We start from the raw sequence: 24,093 nt of genomic DNA on the forward strand, positions 1-24,093 counted from the left end.
ATTGGGGAGGCAAAAGGCTGGCCACCCACCACCTCGTGTGCCATGCTGGCCTTTAAGGTGCTCGCTAAAAGCATTTGCTTCAGTCTGTAATGGTGAAGACGGGATATTTGTGCTAAGACAAAGTGGGTGGGTGTTGTCGTTGGTGGACTGCGAAACAAACCCGAGTTTGTCCGAATTTACCACGAGTATACGGCAGCCGGGTGTGGTGCTGACCACCCAACTCTTCCTCCGGCCTTGGTGCTTGCTAACAGCACTTGCCCCAAGTCTGCTAAGGCTATACGGTCTTCTGTATGTGCAACACACCGGCAGGGTGTGAGTGGTGTCAGTTGTCGCGCCCGGGAGTAAAGCGGTTACCCCACGGTAACCTGATTTGCGGGGTCGCCAGGGCCCCCCTCGCAAGCGCAGGGCAGCGGACGTCACCCCCATTACCACATTTACGGCTCTCAGGGTGGTAAAGGGAGACGCGTCTTGGAGCAGCGCCGCTGTGGTGCAGTCAGGGAAGTGATGGGTGTGAGTGGTGGTGCAGTTGAGGGGAGCCATGGATTTGGAGTGATGGGAGTGGTTGGGAAGTGATGTGAGTGGTGCAGTTGGGGGGAGTGATGCCAGTGGTGGTAAAGTTGGGGGGGTGTGGTGGTGGGGTGGGGGAGTGATTTTTGGGATGAAATGTCTCTGAAGGCTAAACCACTCCAACAAAAAAACGCTATAACCACGTATCGATTCCCTTCCCGGCCCACCCCGGATGACAAGACCCTGGTAATGAGTGACTCTCAGGGTCAAGGAAACCTCTCTCCGTGTCGGTTTAATCACATTCTCGTCTCCGAGTCATCCACCTCCCCGCATAACGACCACGGGTAAAACACCCTTCAAATAACACCCATAACGGCCAAGGTACAGCTGCGAAACCCAGACCACCAACACCACCAAAAGTCCGCACCTTCACCACCCCAACGGGCTTGCTCTCACCCCCACGTGCGAGCAGTGTTTGTGAGGCGTGGGTCACGCGGCCCTGGTCACCGGGCCCTGCCCCCAAACTCCGTGCCACCCGCTCAGCAGGAGAGCGGAGCTGGTGCCAAAGTCACATTGGAGGACGGGAGGAGCCGCGGTGGCGGCGCCCATGAGTCCCTCTCGTGTGTTAGCGCCACCGGCAAGCGGAGATGGCAACGGGCGCAGGCCAAAACGCGGCCTGGCACTACCGGAGCCTCCGTGGCACCGTCACGGGAGCAGCCTGGGTAGCCGCAGAGACTGGCCCTGCGGGAAGATGCAGACACGGTGGTCACTCATGAGAACGACGACCTCTGTCGACAATTCAGACTGTTGGCAGCAAATGCTGGGCACGCGCACAACGTGGCCTCGCCTGCCGGAGGAGCTCACCCAATGGGACCGTGTCCAGATCTTTCAAAGATCTGCGAGCTCCTCGCACTAATCCAGCCTGGTTAAACTTGACAGGGTTAAACTTGACAGGATCCTCCTGAAGAAGATTCATGAGACTCAGTGGGGCTTCCCGCGTGAACAAGCATCGTAAATAATAAACCCACAACAGCGACTGTTTGTGGAGGTTCTCCCTGCGGAGCGCCTGTGAAGTTAAATGGGCCAGAGGACATCCCTGTCACGCACACCCCCAAGGTGAATAGGAAATGGCTCCGTCTCCCGGCCGCGTGGCTTTTTCCCAGGCCTGCCCACCATCATGAAGGTTCTTAATGACTGTGATCAGAGGATCCATCGTGAAGAACAACCCACAGCCGGCACGCAGCACCGCCGCGCGGCTGCTGCATATTGATGCGCGCGATTCTGTGTTCCCGGCGTGAAACTTCACCCGAGACAAACACAACATACCAACATACCAACATACAAACACACAAACACGGCTCCGCCTTTGATGCTCGTCGAGACGACCGTTGCGACGACGGCGGCAGCGGCGGCCGCCGTCGTCACCGCCGCCGCCGCGCTCATTACAATCACAAAGCGGAGGCACGCGGTCGCCTCGGGCTACGAGACGCTAGCGCAGCCGCACGGCCCCGGGGCAGCGGCGGCGGCAGCTGCGGGGTGAGGAGCGGTGAGGAGTGCGGGCGAGTGTGGGGTGAGGAGGCGCGTGGAGAGTGCGTGGCGCGTGAGTTGAAGGGGGTAGATTGCGCGCAGGAAGAGGGCGAGTGGCGAGCGTGCACGTGGCGAGTGTGGTGAGGAGTGTAAAGGGCGAGTGGCGAGTGTTGTATCGGGTGAGTGTGTGGTGAGGAGTGTAAAGGGCGAGTGGTTAGTGGTGTAGGGCGAGTGGTTAGTGGTGTAGGGTGAGTGGTTGGTGAGCGGTGTGGTGTGAATGGTGAGTGTTGAGTGCGGGGCGAAGGGTGCGAGGTGGTGATTGGGAGTGTCGCGCGAGTGGTTGGTGAGTGTGCGGTGACGAGTGTGGTGTGGGTTGAGTGGTGAGTGTGGAGTCGTCCCACTGCACATCGTCCCAGAGGGCCGCGTGTGCTGCTCGTTGTGTACGCAGGAAAGTGCCTCGTTATGCTAACGAGCGAGGAGGCATCGTACGCACTCTCATGGTGATGAACGGAAAGTGGAGGACACAGTTTCGTAAAAAAAAACGCAACACCAACACGACAGTGACACTCGTGTGTGTCCTCCGTATCTGAGATGCGATCTCCACGACCGAAGCCACGACCCCCACCACCATTCACATTACAGTAAACTTGTTTGTTGTTGCCGGACCATGTAAGGCCCACTGAGCTATGTAACTCTTTTTCGGAAGCGACCAGGGCCACGAATGATAGCTCAACCAAGTGGATTCTCGCGTGGAAATGTACAGCAGCCAAATACTCGAAATGTGGATGGATAAAACCTGAGGAACCGGAGAAAAATCCACGCGACCACGGGGAGAACACGCAAAGTCCACACAATAGAAGGCGTCAGGGTTGGGATCGAACCCACGAACTTGCTGCATACCGGGCGAGGTCGTCAACATCTCGCCACCGTGGCGCTCCCCCCCCCCCCCCGCCCCCCCCCCCATGACCTCACTACCAAACCCAAGACCACCTGACCCACGTCACCATCCCGAGATTTTGCGGAGGCCGCAGCGCGCGCTGTTATCAAAGCCGCCCCCCTCACCCCTGCCCCAAGGTGACCCCCCCCCCTCTCTTGGATTCGTGATTAGAATTCCCCCGCCGACCCCTTTTCTGCATCTGGGATTCCTTTCCGCGCGGGAAGCGGTAAGGGGGGACCAGACAGGGAGCGCGTGCGCACTCGGTCTGCCTCCTCCTCATCCTCCTCCTCCCTGCTCAGCCGTGGGAATTTGGTGGCGTCCATAAAAGATTCAGGCCTCGCGAGGCATTAGTCGTGAATGGCGAGTGATGAGATGCGACCAGACGCGGAGACCGCGGCCGCGACGCGGAGCAAATGAAAACGTCTGAATTATACATCGCGCTTCTACAAACACAGCCCCGAGTCCCGGCCAAACACGCGGCTCCTTCGCGGCCTGGAGATTTCTGTCGTCTAAAGTGGGTTTCCGGATTTCCCCAAGGGGGGGGGGGGGGGGTCTCGCTCCGTCCCACGCACGCTCCCCGGGTCGCGCCCATGGGATGCGCGGAAAGTAAACTTTCTTCTGTCCGGCGGCGCGCGTGCGATAAAGAGAGGGGTGGGGGGGGGACGCGCACACACGCACATCAACCACACGCTCGCATACACCATGCATACACTCGCATGCACGCATCCACCGCAGCACACACAGAGACACCAAAGGTCACCCGTATAGACTTAACACTGTTAGGGTAAGTGCCGTTAGCGAGCGCCTATGAAGGCCGGCACGGCACACGAGGGGGTGGGTGGCCAGCACCACGCCTGGCTGCCTTTGTCTCCCTAGTGGCGATGTTTACACATCGTACTAGTTTCTCATTTGAGCCTGATGCAACTTAGGGGTGGCCTTTGACTGGTCAGATATTCGTAAGGTTCATGGCGCAGTGCACTAAAATCTACACTACCGCTCCCCACGCACACACACAATCGTGCGTGTGCGCATATGCAGTAGCGTGTGCGCGTTCACAGCTATTGCACAAGCTATCGTGCGCGTATGTGTGAACTTCTTTTGCGCCGTACACGCAGCTATCGCCAATGTCGGTCACACTTTGACAATATCTTTGGTATCTCAAGTGGCGGCTTGTTCTCGTTTCCGATTTCGATTTGCTTCGCCGCTGTCAAATGTAATTATTTGTTTTGCTTTCACTCATCTCTGTGACAACAGGTCGCTCTCGCAAGTGACACTCGCGGTCTCTCTCGCGAGTCCCCACCTGGTCGCACGGAACCGACCTGAACCCCTCGAAAAGCTGGCGACAGCGCAACCGGCCCCGGCGCGCCGACGAGCGCGGGGAGCCCAAACCCGCGACGGGTTTCCAACGTAAACGACGGCCGACGAATTCCGTCGGCCGACGAGCCGAAAAGGGACCGCAAAGCGACCCCCACTGCAGAGAGCGGGACGTGCGATCGCCACGCCGGCGTTCCCGCGTCTGTCCGCGGCGGAGCCGGTGGCCGCCCCGAGCGAGTCGAAGGAAGAGGGGCAGGAGGGGCAGCTACCCCTAGGCGGGAGGGAGAGAGGGCAGCCTGCCCCCTACAGGGGAGGCGCGGGTGCCGCCGTGCCCCCGCCTCCCTCGTTTAACACCGGTCAGCGCGTGTGCTCGCGCGCCGACGCGGGGCACTCCAAACGGAATGTCAAATTAGCCGAGACGCCGTTAATATATTTGCCGGCGTCATCATTAATGCATGGGGGGGGGGCTGGAGCGCGGCCAAAGGCGGTGGGGGGGGGGGCCCCGTGCGTTAGTGCTCGTGACCCTCCCACGCCCACCTACCCCCACCCCCCGCCCCCCGCCCGGCGCTCGCGAGAGAGTGAGTGAGAGAGTGAGAGTGAGTGCGGGGAAACTTGATTTGTATCGGGCGCCGGGGGGCAACGCCGCCCGCGCTCACCGGCGAGGGACGAGGCTCCGCGCGGGAGACGCTCTCACGCTGCCACCCCGTCTGGAGGGCCATTCCGTTTCCTCCGCCGTGGGCGAGCGGAGCGAGTGTGAGGGTCCGTGTGTGTGTGAGCGAGTGTGAGTGTCTGTGTGGGTGTGAGCGAGTGTCTGTGTGTGTGAGAGTGTGAGGGTCCGTGTGTGTGTGTGAGCGAGTGTGAGGGTCTGTATGTGTGTATGTGTGCGAGTGTGAGAGTGTCTGTGTGAGCGAGTGTGAGAGTCTGTGTGTGTGTAAGCGAGTGTGGGAGTCTGTGTGTGTGTGAGCGAGTGTGTGAGTGTCTGTGTGTGTGTGAGCGAGTGTGAGTGTCTGTGTGGGTGTGAGCGAGTGTGAGTGTCTGTGTGTGTGTGAGTGAGTGTATGTGTGGGTGTGAGCGAGTGTGTGTGTGTGAGCGAGTGTGAGTTTCTGTGTGTGTGTGAGCGAGTGTGAGTGTCTGTGTGTGTGTGTGAGCGAGTGTGAGTGTCTGTATGTGTGTGAGCGAGTGTGGGAGTCTATGTGTGTGTGAGCGAGTGTGAGAGTCTGTGTGTGTGTGAGCGAGTGTGAGAGTCTGTGTGTGTGCGAGCGAGTGTGAGTGTCTGTGTGTGTGTGTGAGCGAGTGTGAGAGTCTGTGTGTGTGTGAGCGAGTGTGCGTGTCCGTGTGTGTGTGAGCGAGTGTGCGTGTCCGTGTGTGTGTAAGCGAGTGTGGGAGTCTGTGTGTGTGTGAGCGAGTGTGTGAGTGTCTGTGTGTGTGAGCGAGTGTGTGAGTGTCTGTGTGTGTGTGAGCGAGTGTGAGTGTCTGTGTGTGTGTGAGTGAGTGTGCGTTTCTGTGTGTGTGTGAGCGAGTGTGAGAGTCTGTGTGTGTGTGAGCGAGCGTGAGAGTCTGTGTGTGTGTGAGCGAGTGTGGGAGTCTGTGTGTGTGAGTGAGTGTGACAGCCTGACCACTGTTCAGGCAAGTGCTGTTAGCGAGCACCTATGAAGTTCGGCACGGCACACGAGGAGGGGATGGGTGGCCAGCATTACCCCGGTGGCGATGTTTACACACCACACCAGGTACTAATCTGAGGCTGAGTGGACCTAGGGGAGACCCAGGACCAGTTCAGATAATCGTCACCGGTGTTGGCCGTGCTACGCTACCGCTCCCCAGCCTCATCCGCCCCCACACCCTACCACCCTGGGGGTCAACAAGCCGAGTCATCCTCTGCTGAACCCCACACGGCCCCCCAGTACCGACCCCCGACCCCACGTACCCGCTGCCGTGACAGCATCCAGGGGCGCAGGGTGCCAACGAGCAGGCCGCCCAGCAGGATCTGCGTCGGGTGGTAGACGAGCAGCGGCACGGTGAGCAGCGAAAGCTGCGGCATCCCCGCAAACACGATCTTCAGCATGGGCACACCTGGGGGCAACGCACGGGGGCACGCGCACGCTCGGTCACGCTCGCGCGGGGTCACGCTCGCGCGGGGTCACGCTCGCGCGGGGTCACGCTCGCGCGGGGTCACGCTCGCGCGGGGTCACGCTCGCGCGGGGTCATGCTCGCGCGGGGTCACGCTCGCGCGGGGTCACGCTCGCGCGGGGTCACGCTCGCGCGGGGTCACGCTCGCGCGGGGTCACGCTCGCGCGGGGTCACGCTCGCGCGGGGTCACGCTCGCGCGGGGTCACGCTCGCGCGGGGTCACGCTCGCGCGGGGTCACGCTCGCGCGGGGTCACGCTCGCGCGGGGTCACGCTCGCGCGGGGTCACGCTCGCGCGGGGTCACGCTCGCTCGGGGTCACGCTCGCTCGAGGTCACGCTCGCGCGGGGTCACGCTCGCGCGGGGTCACGCTCGCGCGGGGTCACGCTCGCGCGGGGTCACGCTCGCGCGGGGTCACGCTCGCGCGGGGTCACGCTCGCGCGGGGTCACGCTCGCGCGGGGTCACGCTCGCGCGGGGTCACGCTCCCGGGGTCACGCTCGCTCGGGGTCACGCTCACGCGGGGTCACACTCCCGGGGTCACGCTTCCGGGGTCACGCTCACGTGGGGTCACGCTCGCGGGGTCACGCCGGTGGATTAAACACGGCGAGTTGGTATTGCGGGGCAGTGCCGGTTGAGGCTAGTGCGGGGCCTGTAGCAAATGTTATAAAGGGGCCCTAAATAAATAAATAACAAATTAATATTAAACACACTTTTCAACTTGCACAGTAAAGTCATTGTTTTTCAATCGCTATACAGCCAGATAATACGACAAATCCAGTCGTTCATAAAAGGCAGTATAGTACTATAGTAATAGAGCAAGTGCAGAATCACCGAATCGGAATTTATAGCTTGAAAGCATTTAGAGCGGGGCCCTTGAAGTGCGGGGCCCGTAGCTACATGTGTGGCTACTGGGATAATCCGGCACATTTGGTGCATCTGCCAGTCATTTCAGTCGGTCAACCCGCGGCACCTGGGTCTGTTCCGTGACCTCCTTGCCAGCGAGCCTTCCACAATTCAAGTGGCCTCAAGGTGCACGCAGCCTGGCACAAGCGCCGTGGTGACGTCACCACCACCTAGTGGGGAACGGCGACTGTCTGCGTGTGTCTGGGTGTGTCTGCGTGTGTCTGGGTGTGTCTGCGTGTGTCTGCGTGTGTCTGCGTGTGTCTGCGCGTGCCTGCGTGTGTCTGGGTGTGTCTGCGTGTGTCTGTGCGTGCCTGCGCGTGCCTGCGCGTGCCTGCGCGTGCCTGCGTGTGTCTGCGTGTGTCTGGGTGTGTCTGCGTGTGTCTGGGTGTGTCTGCGTGTGTCTGCGTGTGTCTGCGTGTGTCTGGGTGTGTCTGCGTGTGTCTGCGTGTGTCTGGGTGTGTCTGGGTGTGTCTGGGTGTGTCTGCGTGTGTCTGCGTGTGTCTGGGTGTGTCTGGGTGTGTCTGGGTGTGTCTGCGTGTGTCTGCGTGTGTCTGGGTGTGTCTGCGTGTGTCTGCGTGTGTCTGCGTGTGTCTGCGTGTGTCTGGGTGTGTCTGCGTGTGTCTGCGTGTGTCTGCGTGTGTCTGGGTGTGTCTGCGTGTGTCTGCGTGTGTCTGCGTGTGTCTGGGTGTGTCTGCGTGTGTCTGGGTGTGTCTGCGTGTGTCTGGGTGTGTCTGCGTGTGTCTGCGTGTGTCTGGGTGTGTCTGCGTGTGTCTGGGTGTGTCTGCGTGTGTCTGCGTGTGTCTGCGTGTGTGTGTGTCTGCGTGTGTCTGCGTGTGTCTGCGTGTGTCTGCGTGTGTCTGGGTGTGTCTGCGTGTGTCGGGGTGTGTCTGCGTGTGTCTGCGTGTGTCTGGGTGTGTCTGGGTGTGTCTGGGTGTGTCTGCGTGTGTCTGGGTGTGTCTGCGTGTGTCGGGGTGTGTCTGCGTGTGTCGGGGTGTGTCTGCGTGTGTCTGCGTGTGTCTGGGTGTGTCTGCGTGTGTCTGCGTGTGTCTGGGTGTGTCTGCGTGTGTCTGGGTGTGTCTGCGTGTGTCTGGGTGTGTCTGCGTGTGTCTGGGTGTGTCTGCGTGTGTCTGCGTGTGTCTGGGTGTGTCTGGGTGTGTCTGGGTGTGTCTGGGTGTGTCTGCGTGTGTCTGGGTGTGTCTGCGTGTGTCTGCGTGTGTCTGCGTGTGTCTGCGTGTGTCTGGGTGTGTCTGCGTGTGTCTGCGTGTGTCTGCGTGTGTCTGCGTGTGTCTGGGTGTGTCTGCGTGTGTCTGGGTGTGTCTGGGTGTGTCTGCGTGTGTCTGCGTGTGTCTGGGTGTGTCTGCGTGTGTCTGGGTGTGTCTGCGTGTGTCTGGGTGTGTCTGCGTGTGTCTGGGTGTGTCTGCGTGTGTCTGGGTGTGTCTGGGTGTGTCTGCGTGTGTCTGGGTGTGTCTGCGTGTGTCTGGGTGTGTCTGCGTGTGTCTGCGTGTGTCTGCGTGTGTCTGCGTGTGTGTGTCTGCGTGTGTCTGCGTGTGTCTGCGTGTGTCTGGGTGTGTCTGGGTGTGTCTGGGTGTGTCTGCGTGTGTCTGCGTGTGTCTGCGTGTGTCTGGGTGTGTCTGCGTGTGTCTGGGTGTGTCTGCGTGTGTCTGGGTGTGTCTGCGTGTGTCTGGGTGTGTCTGCGTGTGTCGGGGTGTGTCTGCGTGTGTCGGGGTGTGTCTGCGTGTGTCTGCGTGTGTCTGGGTGTGTCTGCGTGTGTCTGCGTGTGTCTGGGTGTGTCTGGGTGTGTCTGCGTGTGTCTGCGTGTGTCTGCGTGTGTCTGCGTGTGTCTGGGTGTGTCTGCGTGTGTCTGGGTGTGTCTGGGTGTGTCTGCGTGTGTCTGGGTGTGTCTGCGTGTGTCTGGGTGTGTCTGGGTGTGTCTGGGTGTGTCTGCGTGTGTCTGCGTGTGTCTGCGTGTGTCTGGGTGTGTCTGCGTGTGTCTGCGTGTGTCTGCGTGTGTCTGCGTGTGTCTGCGTGTGTCTGGGTGTGTCTGCGTGTGTCTGGGTGTGTCTGCGTGTGTCGGGGTGTGTCTGCGTGTGTCTGCGTGTGTCTGGGTGTGTCTGGGTGTGTCTGCGTGTGTCTGCGTGTGTCTGCGTGTGTCTGCGTGTGTCGGGGTGTGTCTGCGTGTGTCGGGGTGTGTCTGCGTGTGTCTGCGTGTGTCTGGGTGTGTCTGCGTGTGTCTGCGTGTGTCTGGGTGTGTCTGCGTGTGTCTGCGTGTGTCTGCGTGTGTCTGCGTGTGTCTGGGTGTGTCTGGGTGTGTCTGCGTGTGTCTGCGTGTGTCTGGGTGTGTCTGGGTGTGTCTGCGTGTGTCTGCGTGTGTCTGCGTGTGTCTGCGTGTGTCTGGGTGTGTCTGGGTGTGTCTGGGTGTGTCTGGGTGTGCCCCGGGCCCCAGCATCTCCCCCCCCCACCCCTAGGTACCGAGCGTCAGCGACTTGTGGGTCGAGCAGAAGACGATGGCGACCGTGTCGGCCGGAGTGAAGCTCGAACCGTCCCTGTGGGGGGGGGGGGGGGCGAGGGTTAGAGGTGGGGGGGAGGAGTGTAGTCGGGAGGGGGGGGGTAGTGGAGGGGAAGGGGAGGAGTCAACGTGGCCCCGCCCATCACGGTCTCCGTGGGGGTCACGGTCCGCGGTTGGGTAGCCGCGCACCAGGGTGCACCACCCCACTCCATGCCACCCGCCTCCACATTGTCCAGCATGCCACACCACACCGCACCGCACCAAGCTGACTTGCATCAAGCCAAGCCATGCATTGCTAGGCCAAGACACAGCACTCCCGTGTCCTGCCACACCGCGCGTCACGTCACATCACGTCACGCAGACCACGACACCGTGCCTCACCATACCGCGCCAAGTCGTACCACACCGAACCACGCCACACCTGGGCCACACCGCGCCCTAGCCCCGGGGTCTGGGAGATGGGGAAACACAAATCATGGGAAGTGGGTTGACGTGGTTCGTTCACAAGTCGCGTGTGACGGCACACGCTGTGGCGTGGTGTGATGCGTGTGCGGCGCGTGTGGTGTGCGTGTGTGTGTGCGGTGCGTGTGGCGTGCGTGTGAGTGACACGTGGCGTGCGGTGTGGTCCATGTACTTATGTGACACGTGGCGCGTGTGGTGTGGCGTGTCTGGTACGTGGTGGTGGCACGACTTCAGAGGTGCTCGCTAACAGCGCTTGCCCTCAGTCTTTCGAAGGCTACACGTGAGATCTGTGTGTGTGTGTGTGTGACGGGAAGGGGTGGACACACCTGGTGGAGATCATGAAGGTGAGCAACATGAAGCTGAGCTGGATGAGGAGGACTGCAGGAGAGACGGGACGAGGGTCACAAAAGCGCAACAGCGACGCTCGCACACAAAGACAAAGACACCCCATACAGCCATAGCAAACTTTTGGGGCAAGTGCTGTTCACGGGCAACTTTGAAGGCAGGAACGGCACACGAGGGAGGGGGTGGGTGCCCAGCACCATGCCCCGCCGCCTTTGTCTCCCCATGTTGACGCATCGTGCCTAGGGGAGGCCCAGGACCGGTTCAGATAATTGTTACTGGTGTTGGCCGTGAGCGGGAATCGAACTCGGCTCGCCATGTTCATAGCGCAGCGCGCTAACCGCACTATGGCTAAACCACACACACGCACGCGCACGCGCACACACGCATACACACACACGCGCGCACACACTGTCACTCACACCATGGTGAGCTCCCACTGAGCGAGTGGGTAATGAGTGAGCAGTATGAGGGCAAGTGCAGTGAGTGTGTGAGTAGGTAGTGAGTGTGTGGGCGAGTGTGTAGTGAATGAGCGGGTAAGTGGGTGAGCGGGTAAGTGGGTGAGTGGGTGAGCGGGCGAGTGGCCAAGTGGGCGAGTGGGCGAGGGGTAAGTGGGTGAGTTGGCGAGTGGGCGACTGGGCGAGTGGGCGAGTGGCCGAGTGGGCGAGTGGCCGAGTGGGCGAGTGGGTGAGTGGATGTACAGGGTAGCAGGCAGCTAGTGAGTGGGTGGGCGGCGAGTCTCGCGGACTGACCCAGCGTGACGACGGCGAGCAGGCTGGCAGGCTCGAGCGCCGTGTCTGGCCGGGCGAACGTGTCGCAGAACGTGCTGTAGATGATCGCCAGCAGCACCACGCTGCTCACGGCGCCAAACGGAGGCTGCCGCCGCTCCATCCACTCACGCACGCGGCTACGCACCACCTGGGGGGGGGGGAGCGAGGTACACGGCAGGGGAGCGAGTGAGAAAGAATTGTCGTTGTTGACGATGGAGCCGCCCCCCCCCCCCCGCCTCACAGAACGCGTCGCGAGAGAGAGCCGCCGCATGACGCGTCTCGTTCCAACACACTCAAAAGGGCACCCCCCCCCCCCAGCTGCAGCTGTCCCTGTGCGGCGCAATGCGAGAGGGAGATGGGCGAGTGATTGGTCAGGGGACAGAGTAATGGGTGAGTAAGTGGTGAGGTTAGGGTGAGCGAGCGGTGAGCAGGGGGTGGGGGATTGCGCGGGTACGGCATGCAGAAGGACAAACTGAATTCTCACGGCTGAACTTTTCCGACAACAGTTTTTCCCGTCTGTGGGATGAAGTTTTGTGAGCGAGTGGAGCGTGGGAGCCAGCGCCTGGCGAGCGTCGGCGCGGTGTTTGTGGCGCGGCGCGACCAGCCCGGGTTCATCGGACGATTCCCCAAAATTGTCCGTGACAGCCGTGGGCGGCCCCGGCAAGATCACCGAGAAGACCGCGCCAAATTCTGTTTTATTAGCGGGTTCATCCTCGCGCACTTCAAACGCGCTCTACCCGGCGCCCAAAAAAATATTCCACGGAATCAATTAAACACGCTGCAATATCCTGACGGCGGCTTGAAACGCACAACTTCTCTGCCAGACATCAATATTTTATCCAAATGTGCTTTCATTAGAATATACTCCACTGGCTGCGCTTTTTGAACCGGGCAGAGCAGGCTTTACTGACAATAATCATGAAATGTTAAAGTCTTATTTGAGAGCCGGCTCCTTGCCTCGGACATTAAATATTCAGGGCAACCATCAGCGTTGCAGTGGGAAAATGAATAATCACACGATAACCGGCCGTGCAGAAACTAACAGCGCCGCCGCGCTGATAAAATATTAATCGGGTTCGAAGGTGCTTATTATTATGTATGAATATGCGGCCCTGATAAGGAGACAACAAGGCCCCTTCTCTCTCCGCAGCCTCGGCGGCACGGCCCGCGCGTAACGAGAGCGCCCGCGCCCGCCACTTTAAAGAGACGGAACAGTTGCGCGGCTCCTCGGTGAGCGCACGCGCGTCATGGATACACGCCCGGCTCGCCGAGTCCGCGCTGAAAAATTCATCAGGCTTTGGGCACCGCGGCCCTTTGAACGTCTCGCTGTTTTTGACAATACGGCGGCGCAGAGGAGGAGGAATACCACAGGGTATTAAACGCCCCGCGCTATGGATTATTCCGCATGCATTATGCTAGTTGGTCAGGTTACGACGGGTGCACAAGTGCCTTCCCACCTCCGCGCTGGCGTGTTTGTGCGTGCGTCTGTGCGCGTGCGTGCGTGCGTGCGAGCGAGCGAGAACGAGGGAGAGCAAACGAGCGCTCGCACACGAGCGGGCGGGAGCGAGCGAGCGCGCTCTAACGTGCGGGCGGGCGAGATGAAGACACAAACGCACGCACGGACACACGGACGTAAACACGCGCGCAAACATGAAGATAACGAGATGAAGACGCAAGCTCACACACACACACACACGCACGCAAACATACCGTATACACGCCACGACACACGAGCGATCGCGCGTCCACAAACATGCCGTCACAAAGATGAAAACCACAAACCCCTGGACACGCACACATACACGCCTACACACAGGCAAACAAATACACAGACACAAGCATAAAGACATCAATACACACCACAACACACAAACACAAACGTGCAGAAACCAACATGAAGATGCACAGCAGCAGAACTCGCTTACACGAAGATGCACCCCCACATACAGACACGTACAGAAAAATGCCCCTCCGAACATAGATCCAAACACAAGCGTGAACACACCAAGATGAGCCTCTATGCACGAACTCAAAGACACAATCATCGCACACACAGATTCATACAAACAACAAAGATCCCCCGTGTAGCCTTAACAGACTGTTGGGGAAAGTGCTGTTAGCGAGCACCTATTAAGGTCAGAACGGCACACGAGGTATGTGGCCAGCACCACGTCTGGCCGCCTTTGTCTCCCCAGTAGCGATGTTTACACACCGCACCGGGTACTCATTTGAGGCTGAGTCGACTTAGGGGAGGCCCAGGACCGGTTCAGATATTCGTCACCGGTGTTGGCCCTGAGCGGGAATCGAACTCGGGTCGCCGGGTTGGAAGCGCAGTGTGCTAACCACTACTCCACCGCTCCCCACAATCAGAACGCACACACTCACACACCATCATGCACGCACCTACACAAACTCAACTATCGGGGTGACCGCATCAGTTGCCCACGCCGTGGCCTGCGTGACACTGGGGAGAGTGGCAGCTGCCCATGAAGAGGAATTGCTGAACACCTCCAGCAGAACACGCAGGCTACACAGCGACCGTCACGATTCGTGAGTCACCTTTGGGCCAGGTCACGTATTGATCTGACCAGGTCAGAATCTGACTTCCTGGATTGACCAAAATTATAGCGCAAGTATAAACGTGTCGGAACCCTCCACCACCCGACACGGCCAATCAGTAAGGGATTTGTCACGTAAACACGTCGCCAAATAGTGACTTCTTCAGCCCAACGGTGTGTTTGAAGAGTGAATCCACAACATCTACAATCTGAGTAGCACGACGTTACGCCGGTAATCACCTCCAGCATCATCGGGCGATTTGCGAGAATAGTGAAGCCTGCTTCCGGTCTTAAACAGTGCAGGATGACGTCACCGTTGATCCTCTCGATCTTGTCCTGGTGACGCTTGGCATGGCTGCAAGACGACCGTCGCGTACCTCATTGAGCTCAACGTCGTCGTGAGAATAGCCCTTCGGCTTCCCCACGGTGAGCTCATACAACGATAATCATGATTGGCCGTTAACGCTTCGACTCGTCGTAATTGAATTAGTTGAGCCGTGTCGGGTGGTGGAGGGTTCCTGATGATGCAGATTTAGCCAGATAATGACTCCGTGGATAAACCCAAACATCAATTATAAATCATCCGCAGCGGGTACGTCCTGGGGAACTGTCCGATTCACTGGGCTTATCACTTCACCGGCGGCGGCGGCCGCGATCCCAACGACGCGAGTCGACGCGGCGCCCCCCCCCCCCACGACCCCCCGGCCCCCGGGAGGAAGCAGTCGAGCTACATCCTCATCGAGCGACCACCAGCGCCACCCAACCACTCGTCACTCAAGAGCCACGCCGGTGTGCGAGGAGGTCTAAGGGGGGGGGGGCCTGGGGAGCCAAGGGCTGTGTGGCGGGGAGTGAGACTGCGTGGAGGCGGGCGCAGAGGGTCGCCAGCTGTGAGGCACAACAACGGCGCGACATCGCAGGGCAAGCGGAGGCAGAGAAGCTCTCCGCACACTGGGGCGGAAGAGGGCAGAGCTTCGTGGACGTGCGTTGTCTTGGGTGGAGCATCACCGACATTATCATCACCATCATTATTATTATAATACAACGGACAAAACCGGGAAGAAGTACAGCTTGTCCAGGCACCGGACGTGCCGAGACGGCGCATTGGAGGCGACGAGGGAGCGTGGATCCTCACCGTCCCTCACCGTCAAGGCGGAGATGATGCCAGAGGGGAGGAGAGAGCAGGGGAGCGGAAGGAAGCAGGCGAGGTGGTGAGGAGGAGGAGGAGGAGGAGGGACCCACCTGGCCGATGACGAGTGGCACCACGACGGTCATGAAGAGCTGGAAGAAGATGGAGGTGAACGGAACGGCGGACGATGAGCCCAGCTGCACCACACACAGGGGCAGCGTGGGAACGACACACGTCACAACCACACGCGTGTTACGTGACACACACGCACGTGCGTTACGCGCGCACACACACCTCATATACACACACACACTTACATACACATGCCACGTACAGACATCATAAACACAAAGATTCCCCCTTAACAGACTATAGGGGCAAGTGCTGTTAGCGAGCAACGATGAAAGCCGGCACGGCACACGACGGGGTGGGTGGCCAGAACCACGCCCGGCCGCCTTTGTCTCCCCAATGTTCATGTTTACACACATGTTTAGATAATCGGGATCGTACCACAGTGCGCTAACCGCTACTCCGCTTCCCACTTATAACAACAACCGCCATTCGCCACTAAGTGGCGGTGACGTCACCACGACGCTTGTGCCAGGCTACGTGCACGTTAAAGCCAAGTGAGGTGTCGAACGTCCGCTGGCAGGAGGTCTCGGGACAGACCCAGGTGCCATGGGTTGACGGACTGAGATGACTGGCCGATACACCACCTGTGCGCCCTACTGTGCCGACCGTACTTGCTGTGTTTTTCCCACTTACACACACACATGTACACACATCACATACACACAACATGGGAACACTACATATACATACGTATATATATCACATACACACACACCTCACGCACAACAACATGGGAATGCCACACACACACACATCACATACACAAAACACGCGAATGATGCACACACACACGTGACCACACATCACATATGTTGTAGACATCGCACATAAAATACACACAGAGAATATAAACAACCAAACACACACACACGACTCACACAAACAAGCAAACAACGCTCGCACACACCACAAAAGCACAAGACACACCGCGCACCATCAATGCACACGGTGGGGTCGCGCTGTGGGCTACTGCTGATAGCGCTGTGTTGGCTGTGCTCACAGCGGTGGCGTTACTGATGGCGGTGGTGGCGTTAGTCGGCCCGTGGCCCCGTTGCTGCCATTGCCAGTGGAGCTGGTTCTGGCGATGCTGGCGATTAGGGTGGTTACGCTGGTGGTGCAGGTGGTGATTAGGGTGGTTATGCTGGTGGTGCAGGTGGTGATTAGGGTGGTTACGCTGGTGGTGCAGGTGGTGATTAGGGTGGTTACACTGGTGGGGCAGGTGGTGATTATGGTGGTAACATTGGTGGTGCAGGTGGTGATTAGGGTGGTTACACTGGTGGGGCAGGTGGTGATTAGGGTGGTTACACTGGTGGGGCAGGTGGTGATTATGGTGGTTACATTGGTGGTGCAGGTGGGGGTTACGCTGGTGGGGCAGGTGGTGCAGGTGGTGATTAGGGTGGTTACACTGGTGGTGCAGGTGGTGATTATGGTGGTTACACTGGTGGTGCAGGTGGTGATTAGGGTGGTTACACTGGTGGGGCAGGTGGTGATTATGGTGGTTACATTGGTGGTGCAGGTGGGGGTTACGCTGGTGGGGCAGGTGGTGCAGGTGGTGATTAGGGTGGTTACACTGGTGGTGCAGGTGGTGATTATGGTGGTTACACTGGTGGTGCAGGTGGTGATTAGGGTGGTTACACTGGTGGGGCAGGTGGTGATTATGGTGGTTACATTGGTGGTGCAGGTGGGGGTTACGCTGGTGGGGCAGGTGGTGCAGGTGGTGATTAGGGTGGTTACACTGGTGGTGCAGGTGGGGGTTACGCTGGTGGGGCAGGTGGTGATTAGGGTGGTTACACTGGTGGGGCAGGTGGTGATTAGGGTGGTTACACTGGTGGGGCAGGTGGTGATTAGGGTGGTAACACTGGTGGGGCAGGTGGTGATTAGGGTGGTAACACTGGTGGGGCAGGTGGTGATTAGGGTGGTTACGCTGGTGGGGCAGGTGGTGATTAGGGTGGTTACACTGGTGGGGCAGGTGGTGATTAGGGTGGTTACACTGGTGGGGCAGGTGGTGATTAGGGTGGTTACACTGGTGGGGCAGGTGGTGATTAGGGTGGTTACGCTGGTGGTGCAGGTGGTGATTAGGGTGGTTACACTGGTGGTGCAGGTGGTGCAGGTGGCGATTAGGGTGGTTACGCTGGTGGGGCAGGTGGTGATTAGGGTGGTTACACTGGTGGGGCAGGTGGTGATTAGGGTGGTTACGCTGGTGGTGCAGGTGGTGATTAGGGTGGTTACACTGGTGGTGCAGGTGGTGCAGGTGGCGATTAGGGTGGTTACGCTGGTGGGGCAGGTGGTGATTAGGGTGGTTACACTGGTGGGGCAGGTGGTGATTAGGGTGGTTACACTGGTGGGGCAGGTGGTGATTATGGTGGTTACGCTGGTGGTGCAGGTGGTGATTAGGGTGGTTACACTGGTGGGGCAGGTGGTGATTAGGGTGGTTACGCTGGTGGGGCAGGTGGTGATTAGGGTGGTTACACTGGTGGTGCAGGTGGTGATTAGGGTGGTTACACTGGTGGGGCAGGTGGTGATTAGGGTGGTTACACTGGTGGTGCAGGTGGTGATTAGGGTGGTTACGCTGGTGGGGCAGGTGGTGATTAGGGTGGTTACGCTGGTGGGGCAGGTGGTGATTAGGGTGGTTACACTGGTGGGGCAGGTGGTGATTAGGGTGGTTACACTGGTGGTGCAGGTGGTGATTAGGGTGGTTACGCTGGTGGGGCAGGTGGTGATTAGGGTGGTTACGCTGGTGGGGCAGGTGGTGATTAGGGTGGTTACGCTGGTGGGGCAGGTGGTGATTAGGGTGGTTACGCTGGTGGGGCAGGTGGTGATTAGGGTGGTTACACTGGTGGGGCAGGTGGTGATTAGGGTGGTTACGCTGGTGGGGCAGGTGGTGATTAGGGTGGTTACGCTGGTGGGGCAGGTGGTGATTAGGGTGGTTACGCTGGTGGGGCAGGTGGTGCAGGTGGTGATTAGGGTGGTTACACTGGTGGGGCAGGTGGTGATTAGGGTGGTTACACTGGTGGTGCAAGTGGTGATTAGGGTGGTTACGCTGGTGGGGCAGGTGGTGCAGGTGGTGATTAGGGTGGTTACGCTGGTGGTGCAGGTGGTGATTAGGGTGGTTACGCTGGTGGGGCAGGTGGTGCAGGTGGTGATTAGGGTGGTTACACTGGTGGGGCAGGTGGTGATTAGGGTGGTTACACTGGTGGGGCAGGTGGTGATTAGGGTGGTTACGCTGGTGGGGCAGGTGGTGCAGGTGGTGATTAGGGTGGTTACGCTGGTGGTGCAGGTGGTGATTAGGGTGGTTACGCTGGTGGGGCAGGTGGGGCAGGTGGTGATTAGGGTGGTTACGCTGGTGGGGCAGGTGGGGCAGGTGGTGATTAGGGTGGTTACGCTGGTGGGGCAGGTGGTGATTAGGGTGGTTACGCTGGTGGTGCAGGTGGTGATTAGGGTGGTTACGCTGGTGGTGCAGGTGGTGATTAGGGTGGTTACACTGGTGGGGCAGGTGGTGATTAGGGTGGTTACACTGGTGGGGCAGGTGGTGATTAGGGTGGTTACGCTGGTGGGGCAGGTGGTGATTAGGGTGGTTACACTGGTGGGGCAGGTGGTGATTAGGGTGGTTACACTGGTGGGGCAGGTGGTGATTAGGGTGGTTACACTGGTGGGGCAGGTGGTGATTAGGGTGGTTACACTGGTGGGGCAGGTGGTGATTAGGGTGGTTACACTGGTGGTGCAGGTGGTGATTAGGGTGGTTACACTGGTGGGGCAGGTGGTGATTAGGGTGGTTACACTGGTGGTGCAGGTGGTGATTAGGGTGGTTACGCTGGTGGTGCAGGTGGTGATTAGGGTGGTTACACTGGTGGGGCAGGTGGTGATTAGGGTGGTTACACTGGTGGGGCAGGTGGTGATTAGGGTGGTTACGCTGGTGGGGCAGGTGGTGATTAGGGTGGTTACACTGGTGGGGCAGGTGGTGATTAGGGTGGTTACACTGGTGGTGCAGGTGGTGATTAGGGTGGTTACACTGGTGGTGCAGGTGGTGATTAGGGTGGTTACGCTGGTGGGGCAGGTGGTGATTAGGGTGGTTACACTGGTGGTGCAGGTGGTGATTAGGGTGGTTACGCTGGTGGTGCAGGTGGTGATTAGGGTGGTTACGCTGGTGGGGCAGGTGGTGATTAGGGTGGTTACACTGGTGGGGCAGGTGGTGATTAGGGTGGTTACACTGGTGGTGCAGGTGGTGATTAGGGTGGTTACACTGGTGGTGCAGGTGGTGATTAGGGTGGTTACACTGGTGGGGCAGGTGGTGATTAGGGTGGTTACGCTGGTGGGGCAGGTGGTGATTAGGGTGGTTACACTGGTGGTGCAGGTGGTGATTAGGGTGGTTACGCTGGTGGGGCAGGTGGTGATTAGGGTGGTTACGCTGGTGGGGCAGGTGGTGATTAGGGTGGTTACGCTGGTGGGGCAGGTGGTGATTAGGGTGGTTACGCTGGTGGTGCAGGTGGTGATTAGGGTGGTTACACTGGTGGTGCAGGTGGTGATTAGGGTGGTTACACTGGTGGGGCAGGTGGTGATTAGGGTGGTTACACTGGTGGGGCAGGTGGTGATTAGGGTGGTTACACTGGTGGTGCAGGTGGTGATTAGGGTGGTTACGCTGGAGGTGCAGGTGGTGATTAGGGTGGTTACACTGGTGGTGCAGGTGGTGATTAGGGTGGTTACACTGGTGGTGCAGGTGGTGATTAGGGTGGTTACACTGGTGGGGCAGGTGGTGATTAGGGTGGTTACGCTGGTGGTGCAGGTGGTGATTAGGGTGGTTACACTGGTGGGGCAGGTGGTGATTAGGGTGGTTACACTGGTGGTGCAGGTGGTGATTAGGGTGGTTACGCTGGTGGGGCAGGTGGTGATTAGGGTGGTTACGCTGGTGGTGCAGGTGGTGATTAGGGTGGTTACGCTGGTGGGGCAGGTGGTGATTAGGGTGGTTACGCTGGTGGTGCAGGTGGTGATTAGGGTGGTTACACTGGTGGTGCAGGTGGTGATTAGGGTGGTTACACTGGTGGTGCAGGTGGTGATTAGGGTGGTTACACTGGTGGGGCAGGTGGTGATTAGGGTGGTTACGCTGGTGGTGCAGGTGGTGATTAGGGTGGTTACGCTGGTGGGGCAGGTGGTGATTAGGGTGGTTACACTGGTGGTGCAGGTGGTGATTAGGGTGGTTACACTGGTGGGGCAGGTGGTGATTAGGGCGGTTACGCTGGTGGTGCAGGTGGTGATTAGGGTGGTTACGCTGGTGGGGCAGGTGGTGATTAGGGTGGTTACACTGGTGGGGCAGGTGGTGCAGGTGGTGATTAGGGTGGTTACGCTGGTGGGGCAGGTGGTGATTAGGGTGGTTACACTGGTGGGGCAGGTGGTGATTAGGGTGGTTACGCTGGTGGTGCAGGTGGTGATTATGGTGGTTACACTGGTGGGGCAGGTGGGGCAGGTGGTGATTAGGGTGGTTACGCTGGTGGGGCAGGTAGTGATTAGGGTGGTTACGCTGGTGGTGCAGGTGGTGATTAGGGTGGTTACGCTGGTGGTGCAGGTGGTGATTATGGTGGTTACACTGGTGGGGCAGGTGGTGCAGGTGGTGATTAGGGTGGTTACGCTGGTGGGGCAGGTGGTGATTAGGGTGGTTACGCTGGTGGGGCAGGTGGTGATTATGGTGGTTACACTGGTGGGGCAGGTGGTGCAGGTGGTGATTAGGGTGGTTACGCTGGTGGTGCAGGTGGTGATTAGGGTGGTTACGCTGGTGGGGCAGGTGGTGATTAGGGTGGTTACACTGGTGGGGCAGGTGGTGCAGGTGGTGATTAGGGTGGTTACGCTGGTGGTGCAGGTGGTGATTAGGGTGGTTACACTGGTGGTGCAGGTGGTGATTAGGGTGGTTACGCTGGTGGTGCAGGTGGTGATTAGGGTGGTTACGCTGGTGGGGCAGGTGGTGATTAGGGTGGTTACACTGGTGGTGCAAGTGGTGATTAGGGTGGTTACACTGGTGGTGCAGGTGGTGATTAGGGTGGTTACACTGGTGGTGCAAGTGGTGATTAGGGTGGTTACGCTGGTGGTGCAGGTGGTGATTAGGGTGGTTACACTGGTGGTGCAGGTGGTGATTAGGGTGGTTACACTGGTGGTGCAAGTGGTGATTAGGGTGGTTACGCTGGTGGTGCAGGTGGTGATTAGGGTGGTTACACTGGTGGTGCAGGTGGTGATTAGGGTGGTTACACTGGTGGTGCAAGTGGTGATTAGGGTGGTTACACTGGTGGTGCAGGTGGTGATTAGGGTGGTTACGCTGGTGGTGCAGGTGGTGATTAGGGTGGTTACACTGGTGGTGCAGGTGGTGATTAGGGTGGTTACACTGGTGGTGCAAGTGGTGATTAGGGTGGTTACGCTGGTGGTGCAGGTGGTGATTAGGGTGGTTACACTGGTGGTGCAGGTGGTGATTAGGGTGGTTACACTGGTGGTGCAGGTGGTGATTAGGGTGGTTACGCTGGTGGGGCAGGTGGTGATTAGGGTGGTTACACTGGTGGTGCAAGTGGTGATTAGGGTGGTTACACTGGTGGTGCAGGTGGTGATTAGGGTGGTTACACTGGTGGTGCAGGTGGTGATTAGGGTGGTTACACTGGTGGTGCAGGTGGTGATTAGGGTGGTTACGCTGGTGGGGCAGGTGGTGATTAGGGTGGTTACACTGGTGGTGCAGGTGGTGATTAGGGTGGTTACACTGGTGGTGCAAGTGGTGATTAGGGTGGTTACACTGGTGGTGCAGGTGGTGATTAGGGTGGTTACACTGGTGGTGCAGGTGGTGATTAGGGTGGTTACGCTGGTGGGGCAGGTGGTGATTAGGGTGGTTACACTGGTGGTGCAAGTGGTGATTAGGGTGGTTACACTGGTGGTGCAGGTGGTGATTAGGGTGGTTACACTGGTGGTGCAGGTGGTGATTAGGGTGGTTACACTGGTGGTGCAGGTGGTGATTAGGGTGGTTACGCTGGTGGGGCAGGTGGTGATTAGGGTGGTTACACTGGTGGTGCAGGTGGTGATTAGGGTGGTTACACTGGTGGTGCAGGTGGTGATTAGGGTGGTTACGCTGGTGGTGCAGGTGGTGATTAGGGTGGTTACGCTGGTGGTGCAGGTGGTGATTAGGGTGGTTACACTGGTGGTGCAGGTGGTGATTAGGGTGGTTACGCTGGTGGGGCAGGTGGTGATTAGGGTGGTTACACTGGTGGTGCAGGTGGTGATTAGGGTGGTTACACTGGTGGTGCAGGTGGTGATTAGGGTGGTTACGCTGGTGGTGCAGGTGGTGATTAGGGTGGTTACGCTGGTGGTGCAGGTGGTGATTATGGTGGTTACGCTGGTGGTGCAGGTGGTGATGCTCGCGCTGCGAGTTGCCGTTACTCACAAACATCAGCAGCAGCATGGGCGTCACCACGATGCCCTGCAAGAAGAGAGCGCACGCCATGAGTCGGGGGTCCCAACCCCTCCGCCCCGCACCCAACGGAGCAGATCGCGAGACGGCAACCGGGGCAGGGGCTAAGCAGTGCCACGGGGAGGGGTGCGGAGGAAGGTGATGCACGCCAACGGAACTCACCGCACCGGCTGCTCCCACTCTACCCGGGAAACACTACCGCCCCCGCCCCCGCCGCTGCCGCCGCCGCCGCCGCTGCTGCTGCTGCTGGGCTAACTATCACAAAGCGAGGGTGACCCGGGGGGCAGCCGCCAGCGACGCTCGTGGCTACGTTCACACTCAATTACACACGTGCCCGGGGCCGTCGGCCGAATCTGCCCAAAGCTCCCCAAGCTCCCCGCTCCACACTTCCCATTCCGCGAACGCCTCACCACCCCGCCGGGAGCTCCTCACCATCCCATCCAGCTAGCTCCTCGTCATCCTCGCGGTTCCCGTGAGCACCTCACTCGGGAGCGACCTCTCTCGCCTCCAGGGCGAGGGGTCGGGCCGCGGGCTCGCGGAGCGCCAAGCGGTCACGGGGGGCGGGGGGCGGGGGAGCGAGTGAGGAGCGGGGGAGCGAGTGAGGAGCGGGGGAGCGAGCGAGGAGCGGGGAGCCGCGCTGCGGTGGCTTCCGCTCATCGGTTCGCGAGCCGATACGGGATGCGCGCGGCCTACGGCAAGCACCGGGCACCACGCGCGTCCGCGATGTCAGGTGGCTCGGGTTTGAATCCGGTTCTGCGTTTTGTGGCGACGCGCCGTGAAGAGGCAGCTCGCGGAAAGAGGCGAGGGAACGGCCCCCAGCGGCGCGGAAGTCGCCCCCCCGTGGGCGACCCCGGGGAAAACCTGCGGGCGAGGGACCCCCGGCGGTGAAGAAGGAACTCGTGTGTGTGTGTGTGAAGAGGACCCCCGTGAGTGTGTGCGTAAAGAGGACCCCAGTGTGTGTGTGTGTGTGAAGAGGACCCCCGTGTGTGTGTGAAGAGGACCCCCGTGTGTGTGTGTGTGTAAAGAGGACCCCTGTGTGTGAAGAGGACCCCCGTGTGTGTGTGTGTGTGTGTGTAAAGAGGACCCCTGTGTGTGAAGAGGACCCCGTGTGTGTGTGTGTGTGAAGAGGACCCCTGTGAGTGTGTGCGTAAAGAGGACCCCTGTGTGTGTGAAGAGGACCCCTGTGTGTGTGTGTGAAGAGGACCCCGTGTGTGTGTGTGAAGAGGACCCCTGTGTGTGTGTGTGTGTGAAGAGGACCCCTGTGAGTGATGCACGGAGCTTGTGGGTTCGGAGCGGAGTCCGTGGGTAGCTGCGTGAATGAAGAGGCCCCGGGGGGCGAGTGACTCCACCGACCCGCGGTGGCCGATTCGGGTCGGCGTGCCCGGCCAGGCTCTGGCGCCCAGGCGCTCGCCGTGGTGCCTGGCGGCGGCGGCGGCGGCGCGTGTGACTAAGCTCC

General features: G+C 59.5%; 1 protein-coding gene across 1 annotated transcript in view; it reads right to left on the bottom strand.

Moving 5' to 3' along the window:
- Window positions 1-744: 744 nt before the first annotated feature.
- SLC10A7 (solute carrier family 10 member 7) overlaps window positions 745-24,093 on the bottom strand; it is a 34,359-nt gene continuing 11,010 nt past the window's right edge. The window contains exons 6-12 of the mRNA XM_078864874.1: window positions 22,611-22,646; window positions 15,190-15,273; window positions 11,375-11,540; window positions 10,607-10,658; window positions 9,782-9,855; window positions 6,210-6,355; window positions 745-1,248 (exon numbers count right to left, since the gene is read on the bottom strand). Coding sequence (XP_078721000.1) covers window positions 1,213-1,248; window positions 6,210-6,355; window positions 9,782-9,855; window positions 10,607-10,658; window positions 11,375-11,540; window positions 15,190-15,273; window positions 22,611-22,646 — 594 coding nt within the window. The 3' untranslated portion in view covers window positions 745-1,212. The remainder of the gene's footprint in view (window positions 1,249-6,209; window positions 6,356-9,781; window positions 9,856-10,606; window positions 10,659-11,374; window positions 11,541-15,189; window positions 15,274-22,610; window positions 22,647-24,093) is intronic.

Source organism: Lampetra fluviatilis, chromosome 19 (assembly GCF_964198595.1).
Source record: "Lampetra fluviatilis chromosome 19, kcLamFluv1.1, whole genome shotgun sequence".
In the NCBI taxonomy this organism is placed as follows: Eukaryota; Metazoa; Chordata; class Hyperoartia; order Petromyzontiformes; family Petromyzontidae; genus Lampetra; species Lampetra fluviatilis.